Source organism: Dryas octopetala, chromosome 2, assembly GCF_963921425.1.
Source record: "Dryas octopetala chromosome 2, drDryOcto1.1, whole genome shotgun sequence".
Taxonomy (NCBI): domain Eukaryota; kingdom Viridiplantae; phylum Streptophyta; class Magnoliopsida; order Rosales; family Rosaceae; genus Dryas; species Dryas octopetala.
Window position 1 is genome coordinate 23,959,980 of NC_141367.1, and position 15,999 is coordinate 23,975,978.

The 15,999-nt window shown below is 37.0% G+C and overlaps 3 protein-coding genes and 1 pseudogene across 3 annotated transcripts; 3 read left to right on the forward strand and 1 right to left on the reverse strand.

Annotated features, from left to right (window-relative positions):
• Positions 1-208: 208 nt before the first annotated feature.
• Positions 209-1,916, reverse strand: LOC147294429 (putative N-acetyltransferase HLS1-like). The gene is made up of 3 exons (XM_086232267.1): positions 1,734-1,916; positions 1,376-1,506; positions 209-1,082 (listed from the first exon to the last, which is right to left on the reverse strand). Exons 1-3 carry the CDS (start codon positions 1,914-1,916, stop codon positions 209-211), a joined length of 1,188 nt encoding a protein of 395 aa, XP_086088393.1.
• On the forward strand, positions 1,475-12,164 carry LOC147294430 (fumarate hydratase 1, mitochondrial-like; annotated as a pseudogene).
• LOC147294431 (uncharacterized) lies at positions 5,216-7,406 on the forward strand. Its single transcript, XM_086233560.1, has one exon. It carries the CDS (start codon positions 5,900-5,902, stop codon positions 7,133-7,135), a length of 1,236 nt encoding a protein of 411 aa, XP_086089686.1. The 5' UTR covers positions 5,216-5,899; the 3' UTR covers positions 7,136-7,406.
• Positions 12,165-12,756: 592 nt separating the features above from the next.
• LOC147294432 (Cyclophilin-like peptidyl-prolyl cis-trans isomerase family protein) lies at positions 12,757-15,547 on the forward strand. The gene is made up of 8 exons (XM_086231555.1): positions 12,757-12,892; positions 13,006-13,180; positions 13,305-13,344; positions 13,472-13,516; positions 14,107-14,192; positions 14,743-14,880; positions 14,962-15,103; positions 15,197-15,547. Exons 2-8 carry the CDS (start codon positions 13,029-13,031, stop codon positions 15,281-15,283), a joined length of 690 nt encoding a protein of 229 aa, XP_086087681.1. The 5' UTR covers positions 12,757-12,892; positions 13,006-13,028; the 3' UTR covers positions 15,284-15,547.
• Positions 15,548-15,999: the final 452 nt, after the last annotated feature.

A 15,999-nucleotide genomic window follows, 5' to 3' on the forward strand; every position in this document is an offset into this window, starting at 1 on the left:
TCACGGTAACAAATCTGCACCTGGGAGTGACAGACTTTTTAATTAAAACATTAAGGATACAAGCTAGGGATTTTTGCTCTCTTAACTAATCGATAACACATCCCAAGCAACCAAAAAAGGAAAAAGAAAAATACAACAATAACATTGTTGAATGGTTCATTAGCTAGGCTGTTTTTGTAACATTGGGACAAAGGGCCTTGAATTAACCCTAGAACTCTCTTGGATCAACAAACACATTCCCTAGTGGTCCCTTGAGTAACTGTTCATCTTTGTCGTCGTGGCTGATCAAACATTTGTTGTACCAGAGATCATTGATACATGACATATTGGAATCCTTTGGGACATGCTTTATGAGAGGATCACACAACCCCAGCTCAGTTATAATCAACTTGCTGTCCTTCACATTTTGTCCCAACCTCGATGTGAAGTTCCAGACAGATTTCATAAGCTCCCCCAGCCTCTCTCCTTCTCCGTGAAGTCCGTAGAGAAAGAGAAACCCGAAGGAGCTTTGCATGGAGACACTGACAGGCATTTTTAGGCAGGAGAAGATTTTCTCTCTTGCATGGCTTAGGGTAGCATGAAAAGACCTTAGTGGATGGGACTTTCTTATATGAAACTTGTAAGCTTCACAAGTATTCCATATGCTAAAGATGACCCAAGAGCCTTGAGTTTTACTGATGATGTCCAAGTCCTTGTTATGTTCATCGTTGTTTAAGTTGATCCAACCCTGTTCTTCAAAATAACACACCCAAGTGCCGAGGCTGAGCTTTTCCCTTAAAATTACATCCATGTCTGTGGGATATATGTCTTTGCCTCTCTGCCGATTTTTGTACAAGGAAATTGCCTGGTCTATATGCAACTTCTCTATTTTTATGTCTTGGGGCAGTTTGTCCTTTACAGGGGAACAGATTGGTTGAACAAATATGATTAGTGAGCTGAGGTTCGCGTAGTTGCATTTGAGAGTGAAGAGATTTGTAGAGGCGATATTGCTCTTTTCAGTAGCCAGGAATGTGTACTGTGCTCCCTTTCTCATCAGCCAGTCCTCCACTGAGTTCATGAGCTTCCATCCAATTCCCATCCGCCTAAATCACACAAACAGATCAAAGTTAACCCATCAATCAAATTGTTCTTATTATATTATACTTGGCATTTGCTAGTACTTATTAATCAAACAGTTCTTTACACTCCCTCTGCATATCAGAAGTTATCAATTTAGCTTTTCAATATGCTGCCACTCAGTTTAGAACAAGTCAAGTACTTTTACACTCAGTTCTGCAGATTGCATGTATTGCTAATTTGAGAATTGAAAATGTTTTGTTTAGAAAAGAAGAGTCTTCCAAGTTCCATTCTATCTGAGGAGCAAAGTAGAGAATACCGGTGTGTAGGAGAGACCCGAAGGCCTAGTATGCAACCTATCACATATCTTCTTCCAAAACCAGTCCCCACATGCTTAATGCATCCTCGAACGACTCCAACAAGCTTCCGGTTTTCGAGCAGCTCTGCTACCTGTTGGCCATTTTCAAAGATGTTAATGGTCTAGTAATGCATGATTTACATCAGTAAAAGTCTTGGAAGGACAAGGGGCATCCATATAAAAAAAGCAGTACAGAGAAATATAGAACACTATGCAAATATGCTTATTTGAGGAGAGATAAAAATATTTATGATGTATGAAAAGGTTTCCATGTTTGGTTTTGGCAAGATAAGAGGGAAAAAAAGTCACCATAACCCACCAGCATAACATGGAGGCGGTAGAACCTAATCCTACATAGAGGGTCACCCATCATGCTAGTGAACATGGAGACCCCCCTTTTAGACCCTATCACACAATTCCTCTCAAGCTTCCCCACCACTTCAATATCTGTGTCTGCACTGAATTCCCTAATAAGAACCTTGTTCTCTGCGTTGTCAACCATGTTTTTTTCTTGCTAAAAGAAGCAAGTTGGTTATCAGATCTGCAGTGGAAAAACAATCTTCAATAACTGAATCTTTCTTGAATGGACAAGCTGCCACAAATGCCTCTTATATATTGCATTCTTATATGCCAGTGACCTATTTTATAATTTGTTTTCTCTTCCTCTCTCTCTCTCTCTCTCTCTCTCTCTCTCTCTTCTTTGGTTTGTTACTTCTATCAGTACCATTGATCCTATTGGACCAGAACTTGATGCAATCATTGAATATACCATCCCAGTAAAGTGTAAATACTATCTACAAGCGATTCAGGGAATCGATGTAATCATTTCTGTATTTTTTGCTTCAGTTAATAATATAAACCCATGCAAAACTCTTATAACCACATTTGGTTATAAAAGCAAGATGATGCAGTTTGGTTATCTCTAAGGAAAAGATTCAAGATACTATCCTGCAAGAAAATTGCAATAACCCCATTTGTATTAATATTATGCCTATAGCTATACCATAAACATAGAGCTATGGAGTCCTTCCTCATTCCAATACCTTTATTGATTCTGTTGTTGTTTTTACTGTTATAAAATTTAGTCTTGGTTATCATTATGTAGCAATTTCTTGGATGTGTACTAAAAAAGCAAGCCTATGTAGAAGAGACCATGTGAGGTGGCTGGCCAAGAGATCGAGGAATATCTTCAATCATGGAGATATACTTGTTTGTGCTGACTTGCTAGTTTCAGATCACCTCCTAGCGCGCTGTTCTTAGAAACTAGTATTCACATTTATAATTTTCGGTGTCCTTTAACCTTAGTTGCAATAACTACAGTACTATGCAGCACCTTTCTATGATTAGAATCTCAATAACACACACAGGCACACAGCTCAAATAGTTAGCATAGTTTCATATTGCCTAGGTAGCTTTGGAATATCTAGTATATAAGCACATGCGGACTCTTTCTTAAAAGCCGGTTTTACAAGAAGAAGTTCTACTAATGAGTTTAACATGGTATCAGAGCAGGTGTACCGAAACGATGAGCCAAGTTTGTGTCTCTAGACCTATGTGGAGGGGGAGTTCTGAGTGAGTCCGGCCTTGACGCGGAGGGGGAGTTTTAACATAGTCCCACATTACATGGGTACCTTTGGAATATATAGTTATATAAACACATGACACCCTTTGCTTGCAAGCCGGTTTTGTAATTAAGGATAAGTTTTACGATGGGTTTAACACATAGCTCTCATGCATGATGCAACATGGGACAGTATAATAAGGTTCCAATTTGAAAGTAAACAGAGAAATTGATACTGATCAAAATTAACCGTTTGACAGACTTCAAAGGAACTACTGTAAGAGAGTTCGTACAGTACAGCTTGTCGCCTTGCTCAATATGTACAGAATCTTCTGTAATTATGTTTCAATTGTGTAGGACTGAAACAGCATCTGCAGGAATTATTACTCGAGCTTTCAACATAATAATGAGCAGAGGGGGTCACACTACCTTTTAACTGTGGCCACAATCACAAACCACAATTATGTGAATCAGTGCAAGGAGGAAATCCAGAGAGCTGTGTTGAATTTGTGAATGAGCTTGTTTTGATTACATGGCCAAAAGCACACTCACACAGTCACACTAGTACACTACTGCAATATTCTCACATACTTGTACTACGTACCCTACCTTTACTTTCACTTCAATTGAATTGATCTTATCACTTTCTCTTGACTTATTCTGTCAAACTGTACATGACTTTACTTTCAAGTCTTTAATCACAGACACAAACCTTCAAGCATGTTGCAGGGTCATGCTCAAGTCACACCAAGGGTCCAATTTATATCCCTTGGTTTTGTTTAGCCATTAATACTATTCTGAGTAAGGATTAAGAGTAACCCATTAGCTCAAAAAGGGTAAAAGTAGCTCAAGACAATAACCTGAAAATTGTATATGATGTCTTCATAATATTATACGGTTCACATTTATGACTGCACTTAAAATGTTCTGATTTGTATGTAATATTATAAATTTCAAGAATATGCATGCGTCTATGAAGAGTTGTATCACTAACCTGCCATCCAAACCACAAGAAAGCTACTGCACCACTGAGTTACATAATCTTATTGACAAAGTCATGACTCATGCATGCAATAAATCAACTATAAAACCACTGCTAGTGGGAGTTTTACTCCAACTAACTTTATCCCTTGCAATTGGTCTTGAGCTTATGGGCTCTTGCAAATTTTCTTGGGTCGCATAGGCCGGACTTAAAGTAATTAATTAGAGACAATAGCCAAGTCTTGGCCTAGCCTAAACAAATATTGCGCCTAGGATTTCAGGCTTTCAGCTCCAGTCCAACTAAAATGTATTTAAGGCCCAAGCCCAATCTCCACCCTCTTGGACCATCTCTTTCTTATGTTCATATGATTCTATGAACCAAACATGTTTCATGTAGGGAAAGTTTCAAAAATTCATCCAAATTGATCGATCTAATTTAACCAACTCCATTAGATTAGATCGATCAATGTGGATGAGTTTTTGAAACTTCCCCTACTCCATCTGACCAAAACAAAAAAACAAAATTAACCAACTCCATTTTTTAGTTTTCTTTTTCTTTTTTTAGTTTTAGTTGAAATAGTTTTGATTTGAAATTGAAAAAACCGATTTGATTGAATTTGTTTTCCAAAGGAACAAAAAGCCAACACAACTTGGGGCTCATGTCCAAGTGTCCAACTGACTTGTTTGTTACATGACATCGGAAGCCCATTTTACAGTCCTAGTAAGTTTTTAATTACATACTTTCTCTTGGAATGTCTAATTTCTATGCAACACAATCTTGGGAACATACATCAAACATAGCATTCACAATTTCATTTTCACACATCTTGGTTCCCATGATAAAATATGTATTTAAGTTTTGAGCTAAACAACAAACCCACTACAATCATGCCATTTAGCAACCAAAACCAAATTGGCCTTTCCCCAACCATTTCAATATTCACACCCATTCCATTCTGGTGTATTCTCTACGCTTCTTTTTTGTGGGTGAGCTGGTGACCAAAACAACCCAATCACAAAAACTAACAAAATTCATAAAATTCTATTATACTTACAAATATAGCATACAAATATATATTCTCCAGTCATTGGATTTACAGAACTAGTTTTATAGTACAAGAATATTGAATTTTGATAGTTAAATGTTAAATTTGTTTTTATGTCACTCAGTGCCCATACCGTGTACGAACAAACTTAACCGAAAAACCCTAGCCAAGTGATCGTCCATCCTACATGGGATGTGAGTGGCAAAAATAGCAATTTGAGTCGGTCTATGCAATTGAGTCACCCTTCGATCACATGATTCACAGGACCTTGAATGATTCTATTCCTTGTATAAATCTCTCCTCCATTCTAATCACAATTTACATCTCATCAAACAGTCTTTTTTAAAAACCCCAACTCTCTCTCTCTCTCTCTCTCTCTTTGCTCGCTCATTCTCTCTCTCTCGTTATCCTCGTTTCCAAATTGTTCGGTTTCTTCTTCTTCGCACTCTGGTCTATGGTGGTTGGCTTTCAGATGACGATCCGTTACGAAACAGTATCTGGGTAAGACTCTGAAACGTCAATCTCACACTGATCTGGGTAAGTGAAGAGGAAAAGAAAAGGACAAATAGAGACAGAGAGAGAGAGTGAGTGAGTGCATGATAAAGAAGACGACAATGGAGGTTGAGAGAATGAGGCAATTGTTACTCCTTTGGTGTAGAAATTCCTTTGTGGCTCTCGTGGGTGCTAATCACACCGCAGCTAGGTTTTGCGCCCGCTAAATCCCAATTCATTCTCGTTCTGCCGTCAATTTCTTCGTAACCACATTGCAAATTTGCAATCTGTGAACTTTTTCGCATCTGGGTATTCGCCAAATTGGCTGTTCGAGCTTCTCTCTCGTCCTGCGGATCGGATCTCACGGTTTCACAGAGCTTTTCGTGGGATTTTTGGGACTGTGTGATGGAATTGGCTAGTGGGTATACAGCCAAGAACCAAAACAAGGCGAAGCACGTTCATGGTGGAAGGATGGGACTGGATTCCCCCGACACTCTTTTGGTGATCAAGCTTCCTGATTCAATGGTTTTGCGCATCATCTCTCGGTCGATTTTCTTGGCCTTGGTTCTTCTCACATTGCCCTGCATTGAGTCCATTTTCAGGGGACTAAGTGTTCCTGAATTGGACACTGAATCTGAAATTTTCGATTTTGAGCAATTGGGTCTGCTTTTCCATGATTTGGCTGGTGAAGGCCTTCGGAGAAAGGGTGATAAGGCTCTCATTGTGAATCCTGGCAATGCTGGTATGACTTACAACCTTCATCGTTTTGATAATAATGGATTTGATGACTTTGATATTGTGATGGATTCGGATTTGGAGCGAAAAAGCTCGTTCTCAGACGAGTCTTTGGATTTTGTTTTCGCATTCAATTTGGTTGATGCTAAATTTGTGGATCGCATTGTGAAGATTGGTGGCATTGTGGCTGTTCCAATTAGCAATGACCCTTCAAATGCTTTTAGACAGAAATCCAATTACAGGATCGTGTATCTTCGCCGATACGCTTCCACGTTTGTGGCATTGAGGAAAACTGGTCCAGCTGATGAGTCCACCGTGATGAAATCTCGGCGTCTTTGCCAATTGGAAACTGAGGCCAAGAAGAAGGCAGCACTAGAGGGTCTTGAAGATGTGTTTCTGGAGCCACCAAGACGTGCTTTGGCGAAATCAAACAAGCACTTGAAGAAGATCAAGTTCCTTCCTGACTTGTTGGGTGATTCTCTTGAATCTTATAGGCGCCGAGTATTCATTAACATGGGATTAAATGAGGAAAACAGTGGCGTGGTTGAATGGTTTCATCAAAACTATCCGAAAATGAACAAAGAATTTGAAGTTCACAACATTGAAGTAGTGCTTGAAGAAGCTTCAAGCACGGTGCCACGACAACTAGATGGTGTCTCGGATTGGTTAAAGAGGAATGTGAGGGAAGAGGACTATGTTGTGATGAAAGCAGAGTCAGAAGTAGTTGTGGAGATGATGAAGAACAGCGCAATCTGTTTGGTGGATGAATTGTTTTTGGAGTGCAATAACGAATGGTGGCAGAATGGAAAGGAGGGAAATAAGAGCAAGAGAGCTTATTGGGAATGCATAGCTTTGTATGGAAGGCTGAGAGATCTAGGAGTTGCTGTACACCAGTGGTTTTTGTGAAAGAAGAGAGCTTGATTCAAGCATCAAGCTTTTTGCTGCTTGTTTCTGTCTCTGAGTGAGTGCTTAGGAGAGTGATATTTGGGTTGTTTATTATCTATGTTTCAATTGTGGTAGGGTTAGTAGTTTCTTTATGTTTTGTTGGTCTTGTATGAACATGGGTTTTGTTTCCCATCTCTTACTTTCAATTGTGAGGTTGATATGGAGAAGGTCGACTGTGATTCTCCCTTGACCAGTGGTGTTGTTGCTATTTGTTTAAAAAAATACAAAACAAAAAAATTAAGTATAATATTGGTGGCTCTTCTTCCCCCTAGTCATTTTCTCCCTTTGAAAATTGAGTATCATAATCTGGGCTATCCCTTTTTATATTCTTCCTTGTTAGTGTCTATTATACTTGAAGAATTGACCATTTGCTTTCTGAAGGAGATTGATTATGTATTGGTCATGTAAATTGCTTCATGTGGCTTTTCTTTTTGTCACTTACCTATGGCTTCAAGAATTTTGATTGACATTAATCTTTGCATTAATACTGCTTATTTATGCTTTTGATAGAACAGATAGAACTGCAAAATTGTATCTTGAATTTATTGCAAAATAGGGACACCATTGAACCAGCTCTAGATCTCTCCATTTATTGCACAAATAGTGACCGGAGAATAGAGAGGGAGCATAAATGGATAGGGTTAGGTGTGAGCTATTGATGGGGTTGGAATTGAGGGAAAAAAATTTCCCTATCACTGATGGGGTTGGAATACATCTATTGTGTTTGCCTCTCTCATCATTAGGTGCTAGACACAACAAATCCAAGCAGGGCACGCGGGCAAAGGTTTGGAACATTAGAAAGGAAAACTGGACCTCTCTATTTGTAGCCTTTTCCTTGTTTCTCCTTTTTGTCACAAAATTGATTGGATAAGCCCAACCTTTTTCGTGAGATGAAAGTGCAAAATATGGCAATGACCCACCAAGGGTAATTTAATTAGGTGCAATGCTGAATGTTCCAAGTTAGTGAGATTGTAGGCAACATGCACAGGCTGCTAATAATGCCATAGATCTAAGTTATTTTTTAAGTGCATATTCAAGCGTCTTTCATTTGGTGCTTGAAAAAATTGGAACAATAATTTGGAGTCTAAAACAGAGTCGGAGGTGAATTTTCCCTTTATATATTTTCTTTATAAATAATAGTACTAAGATTAGATAAATGATGGTAGAACTCGTCAGACTAATTTGTAAGTTACATGACAAGCTTTGTACTTGTCAAACTCGATTGGAATGTAAAAGTTTATTCAACTACGGTTAGAAAGATAGCATACTACATATTCAGTTAAAATAGTTCAAATAATAATACTTGTAATATTTATTTATCTAATTAACTATCATGCCCTTCAAATATTTTAATAGCAACTGCATGCATGGCGGCTATGCCTAGCTAGCTAGTAGCTATCATGTTTTCGTGGATATAGAATTTGGTTCTTTACATTAATTTGTGGTCAATCCATCGTAACATGTATGAATAGAAAGTTGTACATACAGTACATGTTTAACCACAAGTAGATATTTATAATTATGGGAACTCCTAATTATAAGTAATTAAGTACATTGGTTGGTGTTAAGAAACTTTCGGAGTTTCGAATGCTACACTTTTGTCGGGAAAAACATGCTGATGAAAAAGCAATATATATACGTAGCATTTGGAATTGGAATGTTATATTATCCGAACATTTTGTTGCTAATATTTATTAATGTCGAAGAAAGTTGAACATCAAATGTTGGAGACTAGCTAGGGAGGAAAGGGACACTTTTGGACCTATTCTTGTTCCCTCAGACAAGTTCGTCATCTTTCTCTATACCTTCATTTAGCTGCATGCATGTTTCATGTGTATTTTTATTTGTATTCTTTTTTTTTAGAAGTGATTTATTTGTCATATATACGTACTTTTCAGGTTGTGGTGGCCGGGGAGTTTAAACTCAAAGATCGTTGTCAGAATTTTGATATTGGCGGCGAGCGTGAACGAATGCCCGAACCTATTGTTCGGCCTTTTGGCGTCCTAAAAATATGTGTTGCCAAGGTTTGTCTTAATATTTTGACTCGTGGAGTGGGATATGTTTAAGAGTAATATTCTACGTCCAGGAATTCAGGAAATAAGACCTTATGATAGAATATAAAGTTTTGAGCTTCCTTATTTATTGACAATTAGTTTTGGGTTAGATATTCATAAAGAGTTAATTTTCGTGGTTGGCTTAAGTACGTTACATGTAATTTTAGACGTGCGTGTTGGTTTGAAGGTAAACATGGAGTATGGTCTTGATCCATCCATAGGGAAAACAGTAATGCAAGCTGCCCAAGAAGGCAATAAGTGGCCGAGCTAGGGAAAGCTAAACCAACACTTTCCACTTGTTGAATGAGGTAAATTTACACTGATATATCCATGCATGAAACGAGCCATGGTCAATTGGTCATGTTCCTTATATACACGTTAGTGAATGTGATAATAATATATCTTGGATTGTCTGATCAACTGTGCCCTGCAGGTCATTGCAAACAGATCGAGCGGCTGAGATACTTGGTCATAAGCGTCGTGAAAAGTTTGTGCACCCAAATGACCATGTTAATAGATCACAATCTTCAAATGACACTTTCCCAACTGTAATTAACCCTTTTGTTTTTCTTTCCTACTTTTTTATTTCTTAATTTCTTTCTTGCCTTTTGTTTTAACGCTGTGTTGTGTGTGATTTGCAGATCATGCACATTTGAAAGCTTTGCATACTTGTCTACATTCAAAGGTTTGATATATTTCTCTATCTTGGCATCCTTTAGAAGCAAGCAGATTGATATATATGATCTCAGATATGAATCAAAACTGTAGTGCCATATATTTTAGTTTCTCATAAAGAGGTCAAAATTTGTTCTTGATATATCCCAATATTCCATCTGTTTTACAATGATCAGTCCGATGAATTCAAAGACATTGTTAAAATTGGACGCACACACACGCAAGATGCGACACCTTTGACTCTTGGGCAAGAGTTCAGTGCTTATTCGACACAAGTAAGTAGCCTTACTTGATTTTCTCTTGTACAGATTGATTCACCATTGATCAACCTTTTTTTTTTCTTAACAAGTTTGTTATCTTGTTGGGAGAGACTTATTAAAAGCCTTTTGCTTAATTTGACTGCAGCTGAAGTATGGAATTGACCGAGTCATGTCTACTCTAGTCTCTACCCCGCATGTATCAGGTTGGCAACTGATCATATGATTGTCATTTCCTTAATTTCCCTCTCCTTTTAATGTTCTGATCATTGATTGGTAATTTCATTTGAGCAGCTTGCACAGGGTGGTACTGCTGTTGGGACTGGATTGAACACAAAGAAGGGGTATGCATAGCTTTTATCTCTTTACATTGGTCTACATTGGTATTTTGATTTAATTATTACCAAACTTGTAAACTTTAGAACCTTCATACATTGTAAATTACAGTGGTTTTTCCGCATTTGCATTGATGTCATGTCATGTCTTCCATCTGTTAGAATGAGTAATTGCTTCTTCAGTGGTCTAGCATATATATACAGGTTTTGCAAAACTGACTTGTCATGTTCTGGCTATCACCTAGATTTGTTGTAAAGATAGCTGCTGAGGAAACAAAATTGCCATTTGTCACTGCAGAAAACAAGTTTGAAGCTTTGGTTAGTCACTGCACTAAATGTGATTGAGATGATTCTTCTTCTTGATAAATAATATTCTTCCATCGTCTACAACTAACTAATATTAGTGCATGCTCTATATATGTAATCTGTTTTTAATTGCCAGGCTGCACATGATGCTTTTGTTGAAACAAGTAGAGCCCTAAACACAATTGCTACTTCTCTGATGAAAATTGCAAATGACATACGTTTCTTAATTAGCAAGGTTTGTCGATCTACCAGTTGGTTAACACCTTCATTTTCTTTATGACCCCTTCCCGGCCATGCCCTTTTTGTACTTTTGAATTTCACAGTGCTTTCGTTTGAATCGTTTCATTGTACAGTGATCCGCGTTGTGGCGTGGGTGAGCAGCATTATGCCTGTAAAACATTCTCATATCTTGCCTAACATGCAGATGTTTATGCCTTATGACTAAATAGCCCAAAACCTAGTCTGACTGAGTTTATTCTGTTTCAGGGAAAGGTAAACCCTACCCAGTGTGAGGCTATCACAATGGTGTGTGCTCAGGTAATTAAGTGTCTCAATTAAGTTCGGTTTTATGAAGATAATATGAACAATTGGGAAGTCAATAACAAGCTGTTAGTATGATGTTTTGATGTTGCAATGAATGCAATCTTGCTTATATATACAACTGTAAGCAACTGGTATTAATTTCTTTTGTCATCATGCAGGTTATGGGTAACCATGTGGGCATTACAGTAGGTGGATCAAATGGTCACTTTGAACTTAATGTATTCAAGCCAATGATGGCTAGTGGTCTCCTACATGTACGTTCTTCGATCTGTGTGTGTGACTGTGCAAGGCAATTTCAGAACAACCAACTGGTGTCTGGCAGTTTTGCTTGTTTTTGAAGCTAACAGGGAAAGAATTTCAAAGTTACTTCATGAGGTCAGTGTTCATTCTTAATTGATTTATGAAGAATATAACTAAAACTGTTTAGTATGCCATCTGTTAGATAATAAGCTACTAATGCAAATTCATGGCTTTAATTTGCAGTCACTAATGCTGGTCGCATCCTTGAGCCCTGTAAGTTCATGTCTCTCTCTCTCTCTATATATGTATACATATATTGCTTATTATGTACCTTTGATTGATTTGATTCTATCAGACTAATTATATTCCTGCTGCTAATTTTATTTCAGAAAATTGGTTATGAGTTATGACAATGCTGCTGCTGTTGCGAAGAGAGCCCACAAGGAGGGATCTACTTTGAAGGTATTAACAATTAATCCATTCATCCCTTGTCTAAGTGATCAAATGGCATACTCAGCTTCAATTAATTCAATTAGTGGACAATTTTGTTTCTGTTATTGATTGTTAGACATACACATAAATTAAGGTGATGGATGGTATAATCCATAGGCATCAGTAGGAAGCATGAAATAGATTAGGGTTGGTTAATATCAAACATGAACATGATTCACTAACATGAATATGATTTACTGACTCAAATTGCCAGTCAAATCAAAAAATTTAGGATGGTTTTGAGTTTTCTTTGGTTAACAAAAAAGAAAAAAGATGACCAAGTGGACTTATTTAATATTTACGATTATATAGAGCCAAAAAATAGAGAATTTTTTCAATGCAACCAATATATCCACGTGGTATAATTAATTTAATGTGTAAGGATATTATTGGATAATATGTTTATATCAATAGAATATAATATTAATAATATTCACCTATATTATGACACATATATTAATTATATCACGTGACGATACATCGGTTATATCAAAAAAATTTCTCTAAAAAATGACCGCCTCGCCGCAAAACGACTAGCCCAAACCAACAAACAGAGATTCAATCACGACCGTCAATTCTGTGATCTGGAAGAGCTCTGCTCTCCGTCGAATAATCTCACGTGGGCTCCACCAATTTGAAATATTTGAAAATTAATGGGTCTAATTCCAATCCAAGCAAGAAGCTCAGCTCGAACAGACGCGTAAACTAGACAAATCTGAAATCAAATTACACACCTAACTCAACTCTCTCTGATTTAAGCTTTCAACCTCACTAAAACCACTCCCTCAATCTTCAATCAAAGCTCAAAAGCCGAAGGTAAGCCCTCACAAATTTCAATTTTGCTCCCTTTTAATCGTTCAATTTTTAGGGTTTTGCTTCCAATTATTTTGGGGATCAAGGTGCATCATCGAATTTTTCTTTTCTTTCAGAATTATAGTTAAATTCGAAGCTCATGGCTCGGATAAAGCCTCAGGCTCTGTTAATTCAAAGCAAAAAGAAAAAGGGGCCGACTCGAATCAGTATCACTACCATAGTTATGTGCAATTTAATCATCGCTTTGATCGCCTTGTCCTTAGTTGCCACTTATCGCTATTGGTCCAGAAGGTAGCAAGCATTTCTTCTATTTATGGTTATTTCCATATCCTTCGTGATTTTTTCTTTCTTGCTCTGGTGTTAATATGGATAATTTCAGCTACTTATTTTGTTGTGCGCGCTAATTTGCTCGTAGGTCATTGAACCAATCAGGGTCTGACTTATCTTCTCTAGAGGTATTTATTTGAAATGGGGTTTTTTTTTTTTTTTTTTTTTTTCCAGTTATGTAATTATCTTTTCGTTTTGCAATGATTGTGGGTAAATGCATACTTGACTAACTTTATTGTGTTTCTTGTGGTCTAGGATATTGATGGGTTGGCAAAGAAGTACGAGCTTCCGAGTTATGCTGTAAGTCTCTCAACACATATTTTGTGTCAACTGCCAACTTGCTTTTTTATGTTATATTGGGTGCAATTTCAACTTCTGACTGCTAAAATTAAGATAGTGTGCTTGGTTGTGATGGCAGTGCCGTGGTTAGATTTGGTTAGGATGGCAATGTTTATCAATCACTTTTTGGCTCTAAATGAGCAGTGCTGGACTTGGCTTTGTTTGTAAGAAAAATTGTTCTATTTGGGATTCATGAAAATTTAGCAATTATTAGTTTATTACTACTGTTTAAGAAGTCACTTAATCTAATAGGAAGCAAAACTAGGATGCCAACTTTCGAGAATGAACTTTTGTTTTGCACAATGTTCAACTGTGTTGCTGAGATTTGCACGCTGTCATGCAAAGTTCTTGATTCAACAGTGATGGCTTTCAGTTGCGGGGTACTTTAATACATGCACTGATTTTTTTAAAGCATTTCATTCCTATTCATTCTGCTGATGTTGTATGTTTGGTAGTATACTTCAATGCAGCACACAACACACCTATCTCTGCTCATCTATATTGTTACTTATTCACTCTCTCTCTCTCTCTCCCTCCGTTTCTGTTTCTAGATTTTAAATACATCAAAAGGTGATATCACAGTGGAACTTTACAAGGATGGTTCTCCAGAAGTAGTGGATAGATTTATTGACTTATGGTGAGTATTCAACAGTGCATATATCCTTACATAGTTACATACATACATAAATATCCATAGTTATCGAAAATCATCTTTCTATTTGAATCTTTTTTCCTATAAAGTGAGAATAAAATTAAAATTAGGGGGCAGGGTTGGAACTTAGGGCATAGCTGTTACCAATAGCCGGAACTACTTTAACCTATAATAGGTGGTCCATTTAAATGTTTTCCTCTTGAATTTCCTGGTAATAAAAAAGCTCTTTTCGTAGGTGTTAATTATTTGCATATTCTTTTCTTTGTATAAGCATGACATTGTCATCAATTTTATTTTCCTTTGTAATTATGAATTCTGAAAGGTTGGTGATGCAGATACCATGTCGACTTCAGTCTGCATTTAGGTCCCTAGTATATTTTGATTAGTACAATTGTTACAAATAAAATCCGAACTTCAATATTTGGAAATCGTTTTAATATTCTGATTAGCAATAACATATATAACTGTGTGCAGTCGGCTTGTGTGTAATTTTGTGTTATATTCTCAAGACGCTTCTAACGCATTAGTTTTGCAGTCAAAAGGGACACTTTAGAGGGATGCCCTTCAGTCACGTGATCAAACACTATGTAATTAAAGGAGGAGATTCCCAAGGACTTGGAGTAGCTGAAGATTGGATATCAAAAGGGAAGCTTCGTAGTCAACTTATTACAAGGTTTATTTCATAAAGATCTCGTATATTGGTTGGCATTTGGTTCTTTGTCACAAAACTGATAGCGTCTTCTTGCCTGTATAGTCCAAAGCATGAAGCTTTTATGATCGGAACTACAAAGAGTAAACTAGGATTTGAGCTTGTTATCACAACTGCACCAATACCAGATTTAAATGATAAGCTTATTGTGTTTGGACGCGTCATCAAAGGAGAGGATGTGGTGCAGGTATAAAATTGTGCTTATATTCAGTAACCTTTTGTCATGCCTAGACTTGGATAGTATCTAATTTATAATCCTTGAATACAATGTGCCATTCAGGAAATTGAAGAGGTCGATACAGATGAACATTATCGGCCTAAATCTCCTATAGGGATCACTAGCGTGGTTCTGAAACGTGAGATTTAAGGGCAATTCAATCTAATGTGAAGTTTCTTGCATAGTGCTGGTTCGAGTGTCTTCTTGCCGGACTCCTTTTGCAATGTTTGTGACAGTACATCTTTTAGGTTTTTTTTTTTTTTTCCCAGTTTCTTATCCCCATGCAATTTTTTCATCTTCTCCTTTCTTTGGTTTGTGATTTGCAGTGGGGAAAGGGCGAGTTTTGATAATTTGTTTAGGAATAGGTTCCATATATGGTTGATGAAATACGACAATGCAGCTAATTTGATATACACGTTTGTTGTGGTAATTATTGTGTTATTATTATTCGATATGATTCATTTGGTTCTTTTCATAACAGTATCGAAAATTTGCCAATGAAGAAATTAGGTATTAATAACCTAATGCCACTATAGCTTGACAGTTGCCAAGCTTGACAGTTGCCATAGTATCAGCAAAAACATGAATAATGCTATACTTATCACATTCTTATATCACATTTTTATACCATCTGATGTGTCATTACTTTATTGGACAAAGTTTTTTTTTTTCTTTTTGGATTTTTATTTTTATTTTTTATTATCCAATGTATGAATGACATGTAAGTTGCCACATAAGGTGGTATGAAATTATGGTATAAAAATGTGGTATATGTAGCACTACTGGCAAAAACTTATCCACTGCAAGGCAACAGTCACATATCACAAAATTCCCAAAAATGATAATTAAAAAAGAACATAAGAGGT